The 21,415-nt window shown below is 71.9% G+C and overlaps 1 protein-coding gene across 2 annotated transcripts; it reads left to right on the forward strand.

Annotated features, from left to right (window-relative positions):
* The first annotated feature begins 1,484 nt into the window (after nucleotides 1-1,484).
* Nucleotides 1,485-20,809, forward strand: ARHGEF2 (Rho/Rac guanine nucleotide exchange factor 2). 2 transcript variants are annotated; one of them, XM_064498773.1, is made up of 27 exons: nucleotides 1,485-1,617; nucleotides 3,932-4,214; nucleotides 4,340-4,505; nucleotides 4,957-5,065; nucleotides 5,277-5,316; nucleotides 5,624-5,738; nucleotides 12,849-12,999; nucleotides 13,662-13,729; nucleotides 13,835-13,898; nucleotides 14,153-14,282; nucleotides 14,382-14,491; nucleotides 14,561-14,707; nucleotides 15,021-15,271; nucleotides 15,350-15,475; nucleotides 15,633-15,750; nucleotides 15,826-16,083; nucleotides 17,203-17,279; nucleotides 17,353-17,522; nucleotides 17,733-17,800; nucleotides 17,893-18,084; nucleotides 18,171-18,260; nucleotides 18,345-18,397; nucleotides 18,488-18,529; nucleotides 18,617-18,667; nucleotides 18,767-19,177; nucleotides 19,839-20,019; nucleotides 20,146-20,809. In XM_064498773.1, exons 2-27 carry the CDS (start codon nucleotides 3,952-3,954, stop codon nucleotides 20,229-20,231), a joined length of 3,537 nt encoding a protein of 1,178 aa, XP_064354843.1. In that variant the 5' UTR covers nucleotides 1,485-1,617; nucleotides 3,932-3,951; the 3' UTR covers nucleotides 20,232-20,809. The 2 variants fall into 2 exon arrangements, with proteins under 2 accessions (XP_064354843.1, XP_064354844.1); XM_064498774.1 differs by lacking the exons at nucleotides 1,485-1,617; nucleotides 3,932-4,214; nucleotides 4,340-4,505; ... (1 more) ...; nucleotides 5,277-5,316; nucleotides 5,624-5,738 and adding an exon at nucleotides 8,559-8,729.
* Nucleotides 20,810-21,415: the final 606 nt, after the last annotated feature.

Genomic DNA, 21,415 nt, shown 5'->3' on the forward strand with positions numbered 1-21,415 from the left:
CCATGGGCATACTGTGTGCTTGCAGCACCTCTGGTCTAGCTTAAAAACATCCCAAGACTTTTCTGTGGCGCTCTCCTCGCCCCTCCCCTGCTCTTGCAGATGTGGCTATGAAACCTCCGTCGGTAAAATAGCCGGAAGGGTGAGGGCAGGCTGAGCAGGTGGACGGCAGAAGTCACTCTCAGATTCATTTCCCTGTTCCCTGAAGGACCGGTGACTCACGCCGGCTTTCCTGCTGGCCTCGAGCACGGCAGCGCTGCGCCTGGCCCACGCCGAGGCTCGCTGAGCCCCTTAGCAGCCCTGCTGAGCGGAGATGCGTGAGTGGAGGCGCAGGAAGGTGTTTGTGGTGCCAGTGACCGGCAGGGTGAAGTTTGGGGAGAGGCCAGGCCTCAAGTGTGTCCGCATTGGGGGAGAGGTGGCTGATTTCTGCCCTGAGCTCTGGGCAGCAGCTTGGCAGCGGTGCGCAGGGCTCCCGTGGTGCTGCCTGGTCCCCTCCGGCCGGGCGTCGGAGCCCGCGCGGTGGTGGCAGCCGAGAAATCTGTGTTGGTGGATCAAAATCCCAGGCCATGCTGGAGCAAACACAGTGCCTTTGTTCCCGGAACAATGTTTCCAAGCCGGGATTCCTCACCCCCTCGTCCCAACCTTCGCTGCCACCGGTTGCACCCTTTGTTTTGCCTGCTGGGTGTCGCAGCTGGTGGGATCGGGGAGACGGTCGCTGTTTGATGCCGAACGGCGCGAATGAGGAGGGCTGGGGGGTCGCCAGCGGGTCTGACCGGCACAGCCCGCTTCCCCGCGCGGGGCTGCCTCGCCTCGGATGCGCCCGGCGGCGGAGCTTTCCTCGCACGCCAAGGTAAGGCCGCTCTCCCTGGAAAACACTGCCGTTGTCCCTGCTGCGCCTGGGGATCCGCAGCGGGACAGAGTGGAGGCCAGGAAGGGCGAAGGTAACTAACGCCTCTTACCGAAGCCGCCCTCTGGGCTGTGGTTTTTGATGGGAGCCTGATTCAAACATAGTTGTCTAGTATCCCTAAAATATCAGTGTTTTTCGGTCTTTGTGTCGTGCTGGCGCTAGAAACCCTGGTCGCGGAGCCGTCCGTGCGAACCGAGGCTCTGGGCCCTCCGCCGCCGCGACAAAACTCCCAGGGCTTCTGCAAAACCTTGGAGTTTGTTCCCAGCCCGGCCGCCGCGGTTTATCTCGCCACGGGGCAGGGCGCAGCATGCCGTGCCGTGCCAGCTCGGGGCTCCGGGCACGCCTCATCTCCTGGCACCGCGCTCCTGCTGCGCAAAGGTCCCGGTGCCACCTGTTTGCTCGCAGCCACCGCACTCGTTGCCTTCTCCCCGGGGACGCGGGCAGAGCGACGGCGCCTGAGCCGCGCGCGGGGACATGGCGCTTTTTTTTTCTGCTGACCTGGTGCTTCATGTGACAGCCGAGCCGGGACGCCCCGAACAAAAGCTCTATGAAAACCTCTAGGCCACTTCTGGCAGATGAGGATTAAGTGCGCCGGGGTGCTGATCGCAGGTGCCTTGCGCGGGGGAGAGGTTCGGCCTCTCCGCAGCCGACCCGGCTCTTTCCTCCGGCTGTCAAATCCCTTCTGGATCCGGAGGCGCTCGGCGCCCGGCAAGGTGCGTGCTCTGTCCCGGCCCCGAGCAGGTTAAGGCAGGGCCTGAGTCACCTCCACGGTGGCCGGCTCTTATCACCCTCCGCCTGCCTCGCCGCCCAGGGCCGGGCTGCAGCCGGTCCCCCCGTAGCCGCCATCTCCCAGACTCGGCCCTGAGCCGGCGCCCGGGGTCGGAGAAGCGAAATCCCGCGGTGCCGGTGCCGGAGCCGGGCCTCGCTCCCCGGCGGGGCGATCTGCCCTCCCGCGGATGGGGAAACTGAGGCACGGGGCCGCGCGCTGCCTGCTCTGACCGTTTAATACCCCTCGGTCCTGGGCGTTTCGGGTCCTGGGCATTTCGGGTGGCCGGTAGCTGGAAAGGGGCCACGGCGGGGCCGTAGGGCCGGTCCGGGACGCGGGAACCTGATGGAGCAGGCGGAGATGAGGGCTGCTCCGTGCCCTGCGCAGAGCCGCGGCCGAGGGGTGAGGAAGGAGCAAAACAGGGGGGAAAAGAGCCGGATCCGCGCGGCTGCAGGAGCATCGCTGCTCCCTCCGCGTGCCGCGGACCCGGCGGTGCAGGGCAAAGGGTTAACAGGCCACAGGATCTGATTTGCCAAGTGGTTCCTGGTTGATTTGGTGCGTGAAAGCGGCCGGGGCGGAGAGGGAGGAGAGCGCCGGAGCGGGAGCGGGGCCGGTACCCGGGGGCATCGCGCTGCCGCACCGGGGTCCCACGGGGCCGGGCCGCTCCGGCCGCAGCAGGTAGGAATCGCGGGGCGAGCGGCTCGGCGGGTGCCCCGAGGGGGGAGAGCCTGCTTTGCCCCCGCAACCCGCCCCCGGTCCCATCCTGTGCGTGCGCTAGGTGGGGGCAGCCGGTGTGATGAGCGTGGCAGTGCTCAGCACTGAGCCAAAGAGCTGGGGGGGGAAGGAGGAGGAGGAGGATGTCTGCCCCAAAACCCTCCTCCCCATCACCTTCACCTCCCCTCGCGGGAGCCCTGCGCCCTCCCCTGCCCCGTCATGTCGGAGCGGGCGCGAACAAAGCTGCTGACGGCGTGCGGCCGCCCGGCCGTGCCGGTAACGCGATCCCCAGCCCTTTTGCCGCTCTCCAGCTGCCGCCCGCCGACATGTTTTCGGGGGCTGGAAATGCAAGCGAGGACTTGGCGGGGCGCTCGGCGCCGGCTTTGCGCGAGGTCGGCGGCTCCCCTCCGCGCCTGGAGGAGCCCCGCGTGGGGTCTGAGAGGATGAGGAGGCGGAGGAAGGTGCAAGGGGGGGAGACGCCAGCGCCGGGCTGTGCCCCGAGCTGCCCTCGACGCCCTGAGCTCCCCGGCCCCTTTTCTCGCCACGGAGCGGGAAGTTCCTGGCCGCGCGGGTGGCTGCGCCAGTGGTGAGCTGGCCCTGTGTGCCTTTGGGGAGAGCCGGGCTTTATCGCTGGCGGAAGCGGGAGTGGGAGGCGGACGCACCTGGCTGCATCCGGTGCCCTCCGAGGACGCGCGGGAGCCTGGGGGGCTCTGTGCCCCCTTGGGTAGACCTGCCCTCCCCAGCTGCATCTCCCTCCCCATTCCCAAAATATCAAGGGTAGGAGCTGCTCTGGTGCTCCCCAGCCCTTCCTCACTCATCCTCCTCCTCCTCATCCCCTTTCTCCATCTTTCCCTGCATTTTGCCCCATGCACTTGTTGCTGCCTTGTTACTGCCTCCGGATTCATGGAAAAAGCGGTGGCTCGTCCCGCTCCGGCCCGGGGCGGCTCTGGGGGCAGCGCGGGCCGGCGGGGAGGAAAGTTTCTCATCAGCTGACTGTGCCAGGAGCACAAAAACAGGAAAGCGGCTGAGCTCATCCCATTTCCCTGCCTGTCCGGGCCGGGGCCGCGGGAGCGGGCGCCCGCCGAGCGCAGCGGTGAGTCGGGGCGGCAGCCGCTCGGGCACCGGCCGGCTGCTCGGCACCGAAATGGGGCCGTGGGGGCCGTGCCGGCTGCGGAGCGCCCGCCCGCCGGATTCCTGGGGGTTTAATGAGTAACCGGCGGGGCCCAGGCTCGGACACGGCGTGGCTGCGCTGTCCCGCGAGCCGCCGGCGGCACCGGGGCGAACGTGGCCGGGGGCGGCCGCTCGGCCCCACGCGGCTTTCGGCACCGGCAGCTCGTTTTTACGGCCCTCGTGAGCTTCACAGTTTGTTTAAAGCCGGGAGGAGCTGCCGAAAAGGCGCCCCGGGGCGACGCGCTGGGCTGAGACCGCCCCAACTCGTTCCATGCGTGGTGGCGGCGGGCTGAGCCGGGGGGCGGCGGGACCCCCCGTCCCTGCTGCCCAGGCAGGTCCCGCGGCCGCCCCGACGCCTCCGCCCTTCGCTCCCGCAGCGGCCGGCCCCGAGCGCGGCATGAACGGCACCGGCCTCGTCCCGGCCCCCCGCGACGGCACCGTCGTCCCGAAACGCCGCTGCATGTCGGCCGCCGAGCCCGACGTCCAGGCCGCCTGGGAGGAGGAGGAGGAGGAGGATGAGGACGAAGATCGCTTCCGAGGGGTGCCGCTCCGGCGGGCCTGCGCGCTCCGGACCTCCGTGCGCTCCCGGGACGCTTTCCGCCGGCACAGCTGGGAGCCGGGCAAGGAGCTGCGCGGGGACCCCGGCTACGAGCAGCTCAGGTAGCCCCCGGCCCCGGGACGAGCGTCGCCCGCACCGGGATGCGCCGGGATGCGCCGGGATGCTCCGGCGGCCGGCGCCGAGGGAGCGGGTGCCGCAGTGCCGGGTGCCCCTGTCCCCGCTGCAGCGCCTGCCTGGAGCGGCTGAGCCCCGACGCCTTCGACGGCAGCGCCGAGGGGCTGGCGCGGCCCCGGCGGGACCCCCGGCGGGCCCCCCTGCTCCACAGCAGCGACGACCTGGAGTCCCTGCTCTCGCAGGACGAGGAGGACGAGGCCGACGCGAAGCTGGCGCGGGTAGGAGCAGGGCTGCAGCCGGGGCGAGGGACCCCGGGGCGCGCGGCGGGAACCCTGCGCCCAGCTGCGGGCAGGGCGCTCCCGTCCGGAGTGCGATCCTCCGCGAGCGGCTTCATTTTGGGGAAGGGGAACCGAGGGCAGGAGGGGGAAGCTCTTGGCGCAAGCGTGCACGATGAATCGCTGGTGCAAGTGCCCGACGAATGTCCGATGCACGCGTGCAGGGACCGTGCGGTGCACACGCACGATGCATCGATGGTGCACGCGCACGGTGACTGCCCTGTGCGCGATGAACCCTCGGTGCACGTGCACGATGAGCATCTCATGCACGTGCACGTGGTGCATCGCCGGTGCACGTGGGCTCCGACGAGGGACAGGGCATTGCCCGGGCAGGGGCGGCGGTGGCAGGCGGTGACCCCCTCGGCCACCGCTGACTGCCCGGCTCCGCTCGCAGGAGGACGAGAAGCGGCTGCAGGCGTTCCGGGCCGGGCAGGGCTCCGGCGGCTGCACCCTCTCCAAGTCCGTGTCCCTGAGCGGCATCGACAGCTTCCCGGACGCCGACGGTGAGTGGAGGCACCTCTGCCGCTCGTCCCCGCGTGCCCGGGGCGGGCCGCCTCGGCGGTGCCTGTCCCCTTGCGAAGCCTCCCTGTAGCGAGCTCGAAACGAGGGAGCTGCCAAAAAAGTTAATTATTTCTCATTCCTCCCCTCGCTGCTGGCCCCCCCACTCCAGGCGCCCGCGGCTCCCGCTTCACCCGCTCTGTGTTTCCCTTGCAGAAATCTCCCTCTTCGCCTCCCAGCTGAGCCTGGCCAACGGGTGAGTTGCCCCGTGCCTCGGTTTCCCCAGGAGCCGACCTGCTCCGGGCGCAGCGAGGGGGCCCAGGCGTCCGGGGGGGGGGGGGAGCTGCTGCCATCCACCTCCTTGCGAGGGGGCTGAGACCTGACGCACTTCACTCGCTGCCGGCCCGGCGTTGTGCCCGCGGCGCCGGCCCCCGGCACCTGTCACAGCCCATTCCCGTCTTCATTAGGGCAACGAGCCCGGCTCGTTAGCGCAGGCGGCGGGGGGGCCGCGGGGGCTCCCCGCTTCCCGGCCCGCGGCCGCCTCTGAGCCGCCGTCTCCGCAGCTTCGGCGCCGGGAGCTGCGGGCAGCTGGCGACCGAGCCGGGGAGCCCGCGCCGGGACGAGACCCCCCTGGGCCGGACCCTCAGCTTCATCAGGAGGATGGCGGCGAAGTCCAAGGTAGGAGGAAGGGCGAATTCGGGGCCGGGCTCCGCCGGGGGGGTGTCGGGGGCCCCTCGGCTCCCCAAAACGCGGCGTCGTGGTTGAGCCTTCGCCCCCCGCCAGCCCGCTGCCGTGCCTCAGTTTCCCTCACCCGGCCGGCACCGGCGCCGGCTGTTTTCCGTCCTTTGCAATCCGGAGAGGAAAAACTCGGATGCGCCGGGTGCAGGATCCTGGGGGAAGGCGCTGTGGGCAGGTGCCGGCTCTGTCCCCCCTCCGCTCGCGGGGCCTTTCTGGGATTTCTCGGCTCCCCCTTTTCCAAAGCAAATCCGCTCGGAGTGAAGTCATTCCCGGGATGCAGGCGGCGAGCGCCCCGGCATCACCACTCCGGCCATGGAGGAGCCGGCGCAGCCCGGGGAAGGGGGATCCCTCCTCGCGCGGCTTCGGGGCCGTCCCGGTGCTTCCCAGGGCTCCCGGGGCGGCAGCGATGCTCGGAGCCATCCCGGCCCGGCAGCCGTCCGCTTTGGGGCTGCGGGGTGGAGACGGCCGGGCGCCCGGCCCACGCAGCCGCCGCGGAAGTGAGGCTTTTCCTGCCGCCCGCTCGCCGCCCGCACGCCCTCCTCCGGGCTCCGGGGCTCGGCCGAGCGCTTTCCCGGAGCGATCCCGCTGCTCCAGGCCCTTTTCCTGCCACCGCTTTGCAGCGACGCGGGCTGCCATCGCCGTTGCCCCCAACCCGCGCTCGCCGACCCACCGCGTGCCTCAGTTTTCCCCACCTCTAGTGTGGGCGCAGCCGGGCCCAAACGGCAGCAAATCCCGCTTCCGCGGGGGTCCCGGCTTGGATGGGGGGCGCTGGGGGGGTTGCTTTTCCCCGGAGAGCACCGAGGAGCCTGCTCGTCCCGCTCCCAATGAGCCTGGCTTAGGCTGCTGGGTTAAACCCCTCTTAGGCTGCGCCCAGCGCGGGGTCCTGCCGCCCCCGGCTCTGCCTCCGCAGCAGCTGCGCGCGGGGGAAACTGAGGCACGGGGGGGGTGGGGGGTGCAGCCGCCGTCCCGCGAACAGGCGCTGGGCTCCCGCGCTCGGGGGGGTGAACGCAGCCCCCAAACCTCGCCCGAGGGCCGCGGAGCCGCTAATCCCCGCCGGCCGCCCCGGCGTAATCCGGCCAGGCAGGGCCGCGCGGATTAGCAGCCAGCTGCACCAGGAAGAGGGAGGCCAAGGCCGAGCGCGGGGACTCGCAGTGCCGGAGCATCCCGCCGGAGCGGGCACGGATTTGGCTCCAGCCTCCCTGGCGGCGCTGGCCGGGTCCGCGGGAGCCTCGCCGGCGCTCGGCCGGGTTTTGTTCTGCTTTGCTGGCAAGGCGGCTTCATTAAAGCCCTGCCTTGGCAGCGGGACAAGGCCCGGCCCGGGCCCGTGCCGGGGGGCTGCCGAGCTCTGCTTCGCCGCCGGGCGGGAGCGGAGACGCCGCGAGCTCTCGCTCGGGGCAACCGTTTGCCTTTGGACCGCGCGGGTCGCGTCCATCGATCTGCCCTGGCCCAGGGTTTTTTTTCAGGCTGGAAATAGCTGTTCGGAGCGGTTGCAGCTCCTGCTCGTGCCAGGGTTTCTCTCCAGCACCAGTGGTATTTGCGAGTTAACGTTTAACGGGGCCGGCGGCACCGTGCCGGGGTGGGTGCGGTGCCGGGGCGGGTATCGCCGCGCTGCTGCTCCCGGAGGAGGAGGTTTCCCGGGATGCGGGGGCCGCGCTGCCCCGGAGGGGAGCGTCGCGTGACGGCGGCTCCATCCTCACGCGGTGCCGTTTCAGAAGTTTGCCTTGAAGGAAAGAAAAAACAAACAAAATCCCTTTGAAATAGACCCTGAAATGCCACTTTTTACTCCTTACACCAGTGGGGATGATCTCTGCCTCCGGAAGGAAGCGGAGCCTCCCGCGCCGGCCGCGATCCCGGGGTGTTTGCAGGGAAAGCGGCTCCATTTCCCCCCCGGAAAGCTGCCGGGGCTGCGATGCCTCGGAGGGGACGCGTTTCGGGTCTGAACGGTGACTTTGAGACGCTGCCGAGCGCTTGGGGCTGAGCCCGCCGCCGTGACCCGCCGGCCCGGTCCCGTTCGGAGGGGAGGCGGGAGGCCCCGGCTCGCCGCGGCCGCAGGGAGCTCGGCCCCGCGCGGGAGGGCCGCTTCCGAGGGCGGCGTGTTTGTGCGCCTGGATAAACATGCCAAAGAAAAACCCACGCCGAGGCTCGCTCGCCCTTTGCCACCGCCGCCCGCGCGGCGGCTCTTGCGACGTCCCGGGGAGGCGGCTTTCCGCGAAGGGCCCCCGGCGCCGCGCGGTGCCGAGAGCGGGGTGCGATGCCCGTTCGCTTGGTTTGGAAACAAAAGCTTCGAGGATGCGGGGGGGGGGATCCAGGTCCCCCTGCCGCCATCCCCGCTTCGGCGCGGGAGGGGAAACCGAGGCACGAGGGCGGCCGGGACGGAAGGGCCCCGGGGGGGATCGGGGTGGCTCCGGGGCAGCCGTTCCCCCGCTGCTGGCTGCATCCGCGCCGACGCCGGGTGTTTTTCACCCCGGGGCATCAGGCCCGACCCGGAGCGGCTCTGGGCAGCGGTGCCCGTGTGGCCGGGCCGGATCGCGACCGTCCCCGGGGTGACTCGGGGCCAGGGGTGGCCACAGCCAGAGCGGCTCCGGGCGGCTGCTGCCGAGCAGCCAGGGCCCGACCCGGAGCCACCGGGGCAGCCGCTCCCGGGGCAGCGGTGCCGGGTCGGGAGCGGCTCCGGGGCGGCCGTTCCCGGGGCGCCGCGGCGGCTCCCGCGCTAACAAAGGGCCCCGGGGCCGCACGAGGCCGGGGCCAGCGGCGCGACCCGCCCCGCTGCGGGGCCGCCCCGGGGGAGGAGCCGGCGGCGGCGGCCGGAGCCCGGCGGCGGCGGCGGCGGCGGCGGGACGGGGCGGGAGCGCGGCGGCTCCGCGGATTATGTCCCGCATCGAGTCGCTGGCGCGGGCGCGGAGCGAGCGGGCCAAGGAGAGCGCCGCCAAGGTGGGTGCCCTGCCCGTGCCCCCCCCGGGGCCGCGTCCCCCCCCCCCGGGCTTCCTGCCCCCCCCTTCCCCCGGTCCCGCTCCCCCCGCCGGGGCTGGGGTCGCACCGCCCTCCCGTGCCCCGTGGGTTGCATCCCCCCCCCCGGCTGCCTGCGCGGGGGTTGCACCCCCCCCCCCCAAATCCCAGCCTTGGCTATGCGGGGGGGTTGCACACCCCCCCCCCCGGGGCCGGGGGCTGCCGGGGTCCCGGCCGGGGCTCTGCTGCCCCCCCCGCTTTGTTCCCCCCCCCCACCGCTTTGTCGCCGGGCTCCTCGCGGGGGCCGGATCTGCCCCCCCCGCCCAGGCGCGGCGGGGGGAAAAGTTTCGGGGTCCCGGAGCGGGGGCGGCCGGGGAGGGGGCGCCGCGGTGAGGCCGGGGGCTGCGGGGGGGGGACACGGGGCGATACCCAGCGCGGGCCGGCGGCTTTTTGAGAAGGGGGAGATTTTTTACCGGGGCTGCGGGGGGGGCAGCGGGTGTCCCTAGGAAAAAAAAAAAAAAAAAAAAAAAAGAAACCCGAAACCCTCCCAAACGCCGTTTTTCGCTCACAAAAGCCGCTTCGCGGAGCGGCGGCTCGGCCCAATCCCCATTGTGCCGCCGGCCCGACAAAGCGCCGCCGCCGCGGCCCCCCCGGGCCCCCCCGGCCCTGCCGCCAGCGCGGGGGGGGCCGCAGCGCCTTCGCGGCGGAGTCGCAACTTCCTCAATTGTTCCCGCGCCTGCCGCTTGTTTACGCCGAAGTTGGGGCCGTTTGGGCGGAATCGAGGGGAAAAGCAGAAAAAAAAGGAAAATTAGATAACCCCCCCCCCCCGCCCTTTGCGCGGGGGGGGGGGTCATTTGCCGCCCCCCGGGCCGGCGAGACCGGAGCCCCCGGTTATTGTTGGCGCAGCCGGCGGAGACAAAGCCCGGGGGGGGCGAGGGGGGGCGGCGGCCGGGGGGAAACTGAGGCACGGGGGGGGCGTGGGGGGGCCCAGGCGAGCGGGCCCCGAGCATCCCGGGCGTCGGGGTGGGCGTCGGGGCGGCTCGGCCCCGCCGGGCGTGTGGCAATCGCTGGCGTGGCGAAACGCCGGGGCGCTTTTCGGGGCCGGGGAGGGGGGAGAGGGAAGGGGGGGGGGTCCGGGGGGAGGCAGCTGGTGCCGCGTGTTGCCGGCGCTTGGCAGGGCTTTGTGCTCCGGCTGGCAGCGCGCGAGGGCGGCTCGGCGCCAGGCCGCGGCCCCCCCGGGGACGCCCGTCGCCCCTCCGTGCCTCAGTTTCCCCCCGCGGTACCGGGGCCGCGGCCGGGCTCACGTGGCGGCACGTCGGCCTTGCGTGCACCGAGGTTCCCCGGTCTCAGCAGGCCGCGGGGGCGGCGGGCCGCTGGCCGGGGGGGGGCAAAGGGCCGCCCGGCATCCTGGGCCTTCCCGGGGGGGGGGGGGGGGGGGCACACAGCGGCGAGCTCCCGCGCTTTGGGGGGGGAAATGGCGGTTTCTGTTAAAAAGCGAGTTTCGGCGCAGGCCGTTTTCGCCCCACCCCGGGTGCCGGCATCGGCCGCCGTTGCGTCCCCCCCCCACCCACCAAGGCCTCCGGCGGGGCGGGAGCAGTTTGGGAGGGGGCCGACGGATCGCAGGCGCTTGGAGAGCAGCCACCGTCCCCGGCAGCTCCGGGGGCACCGCCGCCGGCTGTCGCCACCTTGGGAAATTCGCCCCCCCCCCCGGCGAAGGCACCAGCGGGGGGGGCCAGGCCACGCAGCGCGGGGGGCTCGCGTTTTCCGCGCATCATTTCCAGCCGGGAAAAACCCTCCCGGCGCCTCCGGCCGGTCCCCACGTGCCGGCGGCGGGCGATGGGGAGCGGGGGCCGGCGAAGCCTCTCCCACCCCCCCGGGCTGCTCGGGGTTCCCGGCTGCGGCCGCGTTCGCGTGGGAGAGGAGCCGTCTGGGGCGACGTCGGGTTGTGCCAGCGCAAACGCGTCCGCGATGGGCGTCGTGCCGCGCGCTACGTCGGTGCCAAAAAAAGCCCCGAATCTCTATTTAGAGCCGAGCGACTTTCCGCTGCCCTCCCGCATCCGTGGCCCGGCGGAGCCGTGGGCGCAACGCGGGTTTTTGGTCAAACAGCCGTTTTTGCAGGCTTTGCGGCTTGCAATCCGGGCGGCGCGGCCGGAAAACCCTCCGGTTTTCCCCGCTTTGGGGTGTTCATCGCTGGGGGGGGGCCGAGACCCCCGTGGCCCCGCGGGCTGCTCCTGGCGCGGCCGGCGGCACCAGGCCCCCTCCGCGCTCCGCCGCCGGCACAAAGGGAGCTTTCAGGCCGCGCCGGGGCTGCCGCTCGGATGCGCCGGCCCGCGACGCTGCTCCCTCGGCCCCGCGCGCAGACGGGAATATTCACCCGGGTGAAAAGCACCTCTGAGCCCGGACCAGCCGGGGGGGTGGGGGGGAAGGTGGGATTTTGCCCCCGGGCTCGGCCGCGCGATGCGCCCGTCGCCCGTCTCGGGCCGCGCGGTTTTCGGGGCCGCGGCGGCCGCTTCCCGCTGGGATACCGGCGGGGGGATCGCGGCGGCAGGAAGGGAAATCGCCTCCCTCCTTTGTCTTGCCGGCTGTTTTGTTTCCTGCGGTCGGGGCCGGGATGCAGGAACTCCGGGCCCTTTCCTCCCTCCCTGCCCGCGCGGCGCCGGCTTCCCTTTAAACCGAGGCGGGGGGAAAAGCAGGGAAAAAAAAAAAAAAAGGGAAAAACAACAAAACACAAGGAACAATCGCGGCGCAGCCGACGGGGCAGATGTTGCGGGCGCCGCTCCCAGCCCGCTCCGGCAGCCCGGCCGCTCCGACGGGGCCGGCGGTGCCGGGGGGCCGAGCCGGGATGTGCTGCTGCTCCTGCGCCCGGCTGCCGGAGGAGTGGGAGGCCGAGAGCCTCGTCTGCGGGGAGCGGGTGAGCGCCGGGCGCTGCCGGGCTAATCCCGCTGGCCGCGTCCGCGTCCTTTCCCTGGGCCGGCGGGATGCGAGCGGGTCCGGCGGGATGCCAGTGGGTCTGGTGTCCCGGGATGGGTCCGGGTATCCCGGGATGGGTCCACCGTGCGTTTTCCCGCGCTGGGGAGCGAGGGGCACCCCGGGCACTGCCGGGACGGGCGCTGCTGGGCCCTTGCAGCGCTTTCGCCCCTTTTCCCATCCCATTTTGCCTCTAATCCGCTTTACACAGGGAAACCTGGAAAGCTCGAAGCCGCACCGCCCGGGCACCCCGAAAAGCCCCAGCGCCGAGGGGCTCCGGGCGCTGTTTTGCGGTGCCAGGCGGCGGCGGCGGCGGTGCCGGAGGACAAAGCCGGCTCTGTGCCGGGCCGCGGTGCCGGGCGCCGCTTCCCGCGGGGGTCCCGGGCGCCGGCGAGGCCGGTTGTTCCCGCGGCCTTCGGCGGGGCGCGTGCCGCGAGCTCGGCCCCGGCAGGAACAGCCGCCCGCGGGTGACTCAGAAACCTGCCGCAGGAAGTCGCTGGCTCGCTTCCCCTTTTTTTTTTTTAGCGGAGAAAAAACCATGGCAACCCGGGGCGAGCGGGGCGCCCGGCTATCCCGGCCCCCGGAGCCGCCGCGGCCCCCGGCCGGGCCGAAACGCCCCGAATCGGCCCCCGGGAGTTCGGGCGTTTCAAAAAAGAGGGATGCGCCGCCGCCGCGGGCTCCGGGCAGCGCCTGGCTCCGCTTTCCGCGGGGGGGTCGGACCCCCCCGGCATCGCGCCAGAGCAGCGCGAGGGGGTTTCCCGCGGTCCCGCACGCGGCCCAGGGCCTTCCCGAGGCCTCGGCGGCGGCTCCGGCACCGCGGCCACCGCTTGCGTCCCCAAGCCCTGCGGGGGGGGGACATGCTGGGGCGGGGGGGATCTCTCCGGCAGCCGCGCGGTTGTCATGGTTATGGGATGCAGGGAAGTACGGGAGAGTTGAGATATCCGGGCGTTTTTTTTCCCCCCCCCCCGCAACGCGCTTTCCCGCACTGCTGCTCGCAGCTCCGCTCGCGGGGACCCCCCCTTCCCGGAAAAAAAACCCCCAAACCGCCGCGTTTCGGGCATGAGCGCGGAGCGGGGGGCCGTGGGGGGCCCGCCGCGCCGCCCCCCGCTCAGCCGCCCCGCCGCCCCCCCGGCGCAGGGCAAGGAGAAGGAGAAGATGAAGGAGGGCAAGGAGAAGGACGCGCGCTACACCAACGGCCACCTCTTCACCACCATCAGCGTCTCGGGCATGACCATGTGCTTCGCCTGCAACAAGAGCATCACGGCCAAGGAGGCACTCGTCTGCCCCAGTGAGTAGCCGAAACGCCCCGGGGGGGGGACGCGGGCGCTGGACCCTGCCGGCGCGGGATGCCCCGGGGCTCGCCTGCCCCCGCCGCAGCATCCCCGGCGTTCCCGGGCCGCGGAAAGGCGGAAAAGCCGGCGCCGAGCCGGCAGCCTCCTCCCTGCCTGGCGGTGCCGCGTGCTGTAATTAGCGGTCGGGCTGATTGCCGGTGGCGGCGGGGCCCGAGCCCCCCCCCCGGGAGCGGCAAACGCCGGCCCAGGAGGGGAACCGCTGCTCCGGCCCCGTTTGAAGCTGTTTCGCTCCGAGCGAGACCGGCCGGGGGGAAGATGCTCCCGCTGCCGCCGTGTATCCGCCCGGCAGCTGGCGAGCGGCGGCTTTCGGCAGCCCCCGGGGGGGGGGATCTCGCCGCCCCTTTGCATCTGCTGCCGTCGGTCCCGGCGCCGCCGGCTCGGCCGGCTGCTGGCGTCACTGCTGGGATCCGTGTGCATCCGCCCCGGCTCCCTCTTTCGCAGCCGGGATGGCGGAGCCGCGGCTCCGGCGGCCTCTCCAAGGGCCCGGCTCCGAAGCGGGGGCCAAAAACGAGTATTTAAAACGCGACGGTTTAAAGCAGTTTTCCCAGGCGGCCCCCGAACGGCCCCGGGGCCGCCCTCACGCCTGCCTCTCCCACAGCCTGCAACGTCACCATCCACAACCGCTGCAAGGACACGCTGCCCAACTGCACCAAGGTCAAGCAGAAGGTGAGCGCCGCGGCCCGGCGCCCTCTCGGGCCGGGCACCCGTGACACGAGCTGCGCCCCGGGCTCAGCCCGGCGCGGCCGTGACGCCTCCGCCTCCCTCCCGCAGCAGCAGAAAGCCGCGCTGCTCAAGAACAACTCGGCGCTGCAGTCGGTGTCGCTGCGCAACAAGAGTGAGCGGGGGCCGGCGGCGCGGGGAGGGCGGTTGTCCCCCGGCCGCGCTGGGGGGGGGGGGGACGCGTCCCCGCCTGGGGACGCCGCGGTGGGTCTGGCGCGGGGACGTGCCGCCAGCCTGCGGGTCCCTGGGCTGGGGTCACCTGGGTGCGACGTCTCCCCGGCGTCGGAGCATCCCGGAGCATCCCGAAACGGCCGGGGCGGGGGGATGGCGAGGGGTGACGGTGCTGAGCCGCCCCCCCGGTGTCCCCAGCCACCATCCGGGAGCGCCCCAACTCGGCCATCTACCCCTCGGAGAGCTTCCGCCAGACGCTGCTGGGCTCCCGCCGCGGCCGCCCGTCCCTCTCGCTCTCCAAGAGCGTCTCCACCACCAACATCGCCGGGTAAGCGCGGGGGCGAGGGGCCGGCGACGCCGCCCCTCCCGGGGGCCGCCCGGACGCCTGGGCCCGGCCGCCGGCGCTACCCCGCCTTGCTTCCCGCAGGACCTTCAACGACGAGTCGCCGCTGGGCATCCGGCGCATCCTCTCCCAGTCCACGGACTCGCTCAACATGCGCAACCGCACGCTCTCCGTGGAGTCGCTCATCGACGAGGGTAGGACGCGGCGGCAGCGGCACCGGGACACCGCGCCGGCCCCTCCGCTCACGCCGCCCTTCCTCCCAGGCCCCGACGTCATCCTCAACCAGCTGATGAGCGACTTCGAGACGGACGAGAAGGACTTCGAGGCCGACTCCTGGAGCCTGGCCGTGGACAACAACTACCTGCAGCAGCACAAGATGGACGTCATGAAGCGGCAGGACGTCATCTACGGTGGGGGACGCGAGGGGACGGGGGAAAGGGGCGCGGGACAAGGTGGGGATGCGGGGATGGGGATGCAGGGACAGGTTGGAGGTGCTGGGACAGGGATGCAGAGATGGGTACCCAAGGATGGGTGAGGGATGCAGGGATGAGGATGCAGAGATGGGTACCCAAGGGTGGGTGAGGGATGCAGGGATGAGGACGCAGAGATGGGGGATGCAGGGATGAGGACGCAGAGATGGGGGACCCAGGGACAGGGCAGGGGACACGGGGCCAGGGCAGGGCCAAGCACGGGGCCACCTCACGCCGCCCCGTCCCCCGGCAGAGCTCATCCAGACGGAGATCCACCACGTGCGCACGCTGAAGATCATGGCCAACATGTTCCGCAAGGGCATGCTGGAGGAGCTGCAGCTGGAGCCCGCCACCGTGCAGAGCATCTTCCCCTGCGTGGACGAGCTGGGCCAGATCCACGAGCGCTTCCTCGCCCAGCTCCTGGAGCGCCGCAGGGAGTCCCTGGCCCAGGACAGCAACAAGAACTTCGTCATCAACCGCCTTGGTGACATCCTCGTCAACCAGGTGGGGCCGGGGCCACGGGGCGGGTGCGCGGGGCCCCTGGCCGGGCTGGTCCTCGCTGACGTGCCGTCGCCCCGGCAGTTTTCGGGCGCCAGCGCGGAGCAGCTGAAGAAGGCGTACTCCGAGTTTTGCAGCCGGCACAACAAGGCCGTGAAGCTCTACAAGGAGCTGCTCACCCGGGACAAGCGCTTCCAGCAGTTCATCCGGGTGAGTTCAGCGGCGTGGCCCCCGGGGGCTCCGTGCCGTGCCGCGAACCCCTCCTCCGTGCCTCAGTTTCCCCAAGCACGAGCCTCCGGCCGGCGGTGCCCGGTCCCGGGGGCCACCCGGCGCCACTGATGCCGTTCCTCTCCCGCCGCCGCGCCAGAGGATGACGCGGTTGCCGCTGCTGCGGCGCCACGGCGTTCCCGAGTGCATCTTGCTGGTGACGCAGAGGATCACCAAGTACCCGGTGCTCATCGAGCGCGTCCTCAAAAACTCCAAAGGTAGCAGGACGGGGGGGCGCGGGGCCGGCCGCGGGGGGACTTCGCCTCCTGACCGCGTCCCGTCCCCCCGCCCAGACAACGAGGCCGACTACGCGGACCTGTCGCGAGCCCTGAAGCTGGTCAAGGAGCTCATCTCGTCCATCAACGAGGAGGTGCACACGTTCGAGATGAACGCGCGGCTGCAGGAGGTGTACGGGCGCGTGGACGGCCGCGCCAAGGTGCCGCTGCACTGGGAGAGCCGCACCGGCGTCTTCTGCAAGGACGAGCTGCTGCGGCGCAAGCTGGTGCACAGCGGCTGCATGCTCTGGAAGACGGCGGCCGGGCGCTTCAAAGGTGGGCGACCAGGGTGCCAAAAGATGGGGATCCTGGAGAACCAGGGTGCCGGGAGATTGGGTGCCAGGGGATGGAGATCCTGGAGAACCAGGGTGCCAAGAGATGGGGATCCTGGAGAACCAGGGTGCCGGGAGATTGGGTGCCAGGGGATGGAGACCCTGGAGAACCAGGGTGCCAAAAGATGGGGATCCTGGAGAACCAGGGTGCCGGGAGATTGGGTGCCAGGGGATGGAGACCCTGGAGAACCAGGGTGCCAGGAGATGGGGATCCTGGAGAACCAGGGTGCCGGGAGATTGGGTGCCAGGGGATGGAGACCCTGGAGAACCAGGGTGCCAGGAGATGGGGATCCTGGAGAACCAGGGTGCCGGGAGATTGGGTGCCAGGGGATGGAGATCCTGGAGAACCAGGGTGCCAAAAGATGGGGATCCTGGAGAACCAGGGTGCCGGGAGATTGGGTGCCGGGGGATGGAGATCCTGGAGAACCAGGGTGTCAGGAGATGGGGATCCTGGAGAACCAGGGTGCCGGGAGATTGGGTGCCGGGGGATGGAGATCCTGGAGAACCAGGGTGTCAGGAGATGGGGATCCTGGAGAACCAGGGTGCCGGGAGATTGGGTGCCAGGGGATGGAGATCCTGGAGAACCAGGGTGCCAAGAGATGGGGATCCTGGAGAACCAGGGTGCCGGGAGATTGGGTGCCAGGGGATGGAGATCCTGGAGAACCAGGGTGCCAAAAGATGGGGATCCTGGAGAACCAGGGTGCCGGGAGATTGGGTGCCAGGGGATGGAGACCCTGGAGAACCAGGGTGCCAAGAGATGGGGATCCTGGAGAACCAGGGTGCCAGGACATTGGGTGCCAGGACATTGGGGTCCTGGGGGACCAGGGTGCCAGGAGATGGTGTTGCCAGGAGATTGGGCACCAGGGGATGGAGGTCCTGGAGGACCAGGGGGCCAGGAGATGCCAGGGGATGGGGATGCCAGGACCTAGAGTGCCAGGGCACAGGGGTGCCAGGAGGCTCGCGCCCTCCACCACCAGCTCTGGAAGGAGCTGGGGAGCCCAGGAGCGGCCCCGCCATGGCCTTGCTCACACCCTGACATCTCGTCTCCTGCTCTTCCTCCCAGACGTCCTCGTGCTGCTGATGACCGACGTCCTCATCTTCCTGCAAGAGAAGGACCAGAAGTACACGTTCCCCATGCTGGTGAGCCGCGGCGGGGACGGGGCGCTCCCGCGGCGCTGGGACCCCGTCAGCACCTGCCGCCCCTCTCCCGCAGGACAAGCCGGCCGTGATCTCCCTGCAAAACCTCATCGTGCGGGACATCGCCAACCAGGAGAAGGGCATGTTCCTCATCAGCGCCGCGCCGCCGGAGATGTACGAGGTGCACGCCGCCTCCCGCGACGACCGCAACAACTGGATGAAGGTCATCCAGCAGACGGTCAGCCTGTGAGTGCCGGGCGCGGGGGGGCCGGGGGCTTTGCACGGCGAGTGCATGGTTTGCACGGCGACCGAGTGTGCAACGGGGCCGGTGCAAGGCAGATGGGGCAACTGGGCCGAGAAGCGGTGCGGGATGCACCACCCGGGCAGGGCGGACGCGGTGCCGTGGGTCCGGGGCGGCGGGGGCCGCGGTCCCCGCTCCGACCCCGTCCCCTCCAGCTGCCCCAGCCGCCAGGACTTCCCCCTCATCGAGACGGAGATCGAAGCCTCCCTGCGCAAGCTGAAAGGTGGGTGCTGCCGCGGTGGCGGCGCGTCCCCGTCCCCGGCGCGTCCCCGTCCCCCCTCCCCGGCCGGCGGCTCAGCCCTCCCGCCGCCGCAGACCGCATCCTGCAGCACGACCGGGAGATCGCGGAGCTGCTGGAGGAGAAGGTGGGGCTCTTCGCCGACATGCTGGCGCTGGCGAGCGGCTGCGAGGAGCCCTCGCCCACCCTGGCCCCCCGCACCCTCTTCCGCTCCGACTCGGCCGAGGGGCCCCGCGGCGAGAGGCTGCTGCATGACGCCATCCGGGAAGGTAGGGGCACCCGGGGGGGGGATGCACCGGGGGGGGGGACGGCCCCGGGGGGGCCGCCCCGCCGCTCAGGCCGCCTCTCCCCGCAGTGGAGAGCCTCAAGGAGATGTTCACGGGCGCCGGCCGGGACCAGAGCCCCAGCGCTGAGGCCGAGAGCTGCGGCAGCCCCGGCGCCAGCAGTAAGACGCGGGGTGGCATTGGGGGGGGGGCTCGCGTGGAGTGTCCCCCCCCCCCCCCGTGCTCACCCCCGGCTTTCCCCGCAGACGGCGACGCCTTCAACGGCTCCCTGGAGTTTTGCCGGGCCGACTCGGAGCGGGTGAGTGGGGCCGGGGCGGGGGGCACCGCGTCGCTGCCCCCCCCCCGCCGGCGGCACCGTCCCGGGGTGACCGCAGCGCTCTCTTGGCAGGACGGCAACGGCAACCAGCTGCTGCAGAAGGGGCCCCAGGAGGTGAGGTTGGGGGGGGGGGGGGCCGGGGCGCATTGGCGTGCCTTGGTGTCCCCCCCCCCCGGCTAACACCCCCCCCCCCAATTGCAGGAGGTGATGCAGCGGCTCATGAACCTCTACACGCTGCTGCACGGCTTGCAGGTGGGTGGGCGCCGCGCCGGGCGGGGGGGGGGGGACGCGGTGGGGTACGGAGGAGGGGGGGGGACGCGGGGCTGACGGCCCCCCCGCCGCGCCCCGCAGGCGGCGGTGAGCCAGCAGGACACGCTGCTGGAGCTGCAGCTGCAGGAGGGCCCCGAGCGGCGGGAGCGGCTGGCGCGCGGCGGAGGAGGCGGCGGGGCGGCGGCGCAGCCCGCGGAGAAGCCCAGCACGGAGCTGGCACTGCTGCAGCGGCAGCACGCGCTGCTGCAAGAGGAGCTCGCTCGCTGCCGGCAGCTGGGCCAGGAGCGGGCGCAGGAGGCGGCGGCGCTGGAGGGGCGCCTGCGCGACGGCGAGCAGCAGCGCGGGCGGCTGGAGCGCGAGCTCGACGAGGCCCGCCGGCAGCTGGCCGCCCTGCGGCAGGAGGCCGGCGCCCGGGGCCGCCGCGCCGCCGATCCGCGCCGGAGGAGCCTGCCCGCCGGCGACGCGCTCTATCTCAGCTTCACGCCCCCCCAGGTACCCGGCACCCCCCTCCCCGAGCCGCTCGGGGCGGGCGAGCGATGCCTCATGTGTGCCATGAGTGCATCGGGTCTCAGCCGCCCACCGCCTCCCTCCCCGAGCTGCCCGGTGCGGGCGAGCGATGCCTCATGCGTGCCGTGAGTGCGTCGGGTCTCAGCCACCCACCGCCTCCCTCCCCGAGCTGCCCAGTGCGGGCGAGTAATGCCTCATGCGTGCCATGAGTGCATCGGGTCTCAGCCGCCCACCGCCTCCTTCCCCAAGCTGCCCGGTGCAGGTGAGCGATGCCTCACACATGCCATGAGTGCATCAGGTCTCAGCCACCCACCGCCTCCCTCCCCAAGCTGCCCAGTGCGGGTGAGCGATGCCTCATGTGTGCCGTGAGTGCATCGGGTCTCAGCCACCTGCCACCCCCCTCCCCAAGCCGCCCGGCAGGGGTGAGCGATGCCTCATGTGTGCCGTGAGTGCATCGGGTCTCAGCCACCCACCGCCTCCCCAAGCTGCCCGGTGCAGGTGAGTGATGCCTCATGTGTGCCATGAGCGCGTCGGGTCTCAGCCGCCCGCCGCCTCCTTCCCCAAGCTGCCCGGCGCAGGTGAGCGATGCCTCACACGTGCCATGAGCGCATCGGGTCTCAGCCGCCCGCCGCCTCCCTCCCCGCAGATGAGCCACGGCGGCAACCACGGGGGCCTCTCCTACCACCACGCGTTCGGCACGTGCCCCCGCGCCGAGCTGGACTACCGGGGCGACGGCGAGCGGCTGCGGGAGGGTGAGGCCGCCCTGGAGGCGCTGCTGGAGGACGAGGGCCTGCCCGGCCGGCACTCCCCTCCCGCCAGCCCCCGAGGTGGGTCCCCGCCGCCAGGCCCCCTTTTACCCCCCCCCCCCGGCTTGGAGGGGGGTGTCCCGGACGCCTGGGCCCCCCGGGCAGCGCTGGGGGCGGGCGGCTGACGGCGCTGCCGCTTCCCTGCAGATTTCCTGCGGATGCAAGACATTCCCGAGGAGGTGGAGAGCAGCCAGGAGCTGAAGGAGGGCGACGGCGGCTCCGCGGACACTTAGGGACCGGCTCACCCCGTCCCCAGGGGCCGGCTGCGGGGGGGGGGGGCGTGGGGGGGGGGCAGCGAGCCGGGAGCCGCTATTCCCATGGGAGCTGCTCTTCCCGCAGGAGCCGCGTGGGCACGTCGGGGCTGGGGGTCCCGTCCCCCCCCCCGTCCTCCTCTGGGGGGGGGGCACGGTGTTTCGGGGCCGATGCCCCCCTCCGCTCGGGTTAATTTATTTATTTAGTCTCGGTGGGGCGGGAGGAGGCACCGGGGGGTCCCGGGCGCCGCTGGGGGGGCACAAACCACCCCCCACCCGCGTCCCCGGGGGGGCAGCAATGTCCCCGCATGACCCCGCGTCGGGGAGGGGGGGCTGCCCGGGACCCCCCACCCGGCCCGGGGGGGCTGCGGCCCTACCGAAGCTCCTCCGCCCCAGCGGTTTTGGGGGCCGGGGGGGCCCTGGCGCAGGGCAAGGCGCCCCGACCCAACGCCCCGAAGCGGCGCTTTTAATCGGTTTGTTGTTTCCCCTTGGTTTAACTGTACAAAAAAGCAAAAAAACCCCAAAAAACAGAGGCGATTAATTAAATGGACACATTTGGACCCAAGCTGTGCGCGTGGCTGGCTGGGGGGGGGCCGGGTCTCACTGCGCCGGTGCCAGCACCCGCCCGGGGGCCGGGAGGGGTGGCAGGGTCGGTCCTGGCGTGCACCGAGCAGGTCGGGCCTCAGCCGTGCACCGAGTGCATCGGGTCTCAGCAGCGCTCCGGGGAAGCAGCCCCTGCGTCCGGCTAATCCAGCCGGGAGCACCTGCTCCGGGGCCAGGCGGGAGCCCCAGCACGGAGATGGCAGTGGGAGAGCTCTGCCAGGGGCCTGACGCCAGGGTGATGGGCCCCTCTGCCAGGCAGCACTTGCTCCCCTCGCTCTGGGGTGGCCGAGGTGGCTCCGGGGGGCAAATTTCGCCGCTCGACCCGCGCCAAGGGGCTTTTCCCGGCGGTCCCACGCCCGGCACGGCCCCCACGGGCGCGGGATGCTGGGACCGGCTCTCCCGCCCCGGCACGCGGGACAAGCCCGGGCCGGGAGCGCGCCGGAGGCAAGCGCGTGGGGCGGTGCCGAGCACCCCGGGCGCCCGCACCCAGCACCGCCGCCGTGCCCGGCGCTGCCGCGATGCCGCCGCGGCCCCCCGCCGCCCGCCCGCGTAGGATTTTCGGG

This window comes from Dromaius novaehollandiae, chromosome 29, assembly GCF_036370855.1.
Source record: "Dromaius novaehollandiae isolate bDroNov1 chromosome 29, bDroNov1.hap1, whole genome shotgun sequence".
Lineage (NCBI taxonomy): Eukaryota > Metazoa > Chordata > Aves > Casuariiformes > Dromaiidae > Dromaius > Dromaius novaehollandiae.

What these genes read in the sequence shown, in the direction of transcription:
- ARHGEF2 (XM_064498773.1), top strand. Translation starts at nt 3,952, where the DNA reads ATGAACGGCACCGGCCTCGTCCCGGCCCCCCGCGACGGCACCGTCGTC. An exon ending in CCGACGCGAAGCTGGCGCGG is followed by an intron (nt 4,506 to 4,956) that starts GTAGGAGCAGGG and finishes CTCCGCTCGCAG; the next exon opens with GAGGACGAGAAGCGGCTGCA. An exon ending in ATCCAGCAGACGGTCAGCCT is followed by an intron (nt 17,523 to 17,732) that starts GTGAGTGCCGGG and finishes CGTCCCCTCCAG; the next exon opens with CTGCCCCAGCCGCCAGGACT.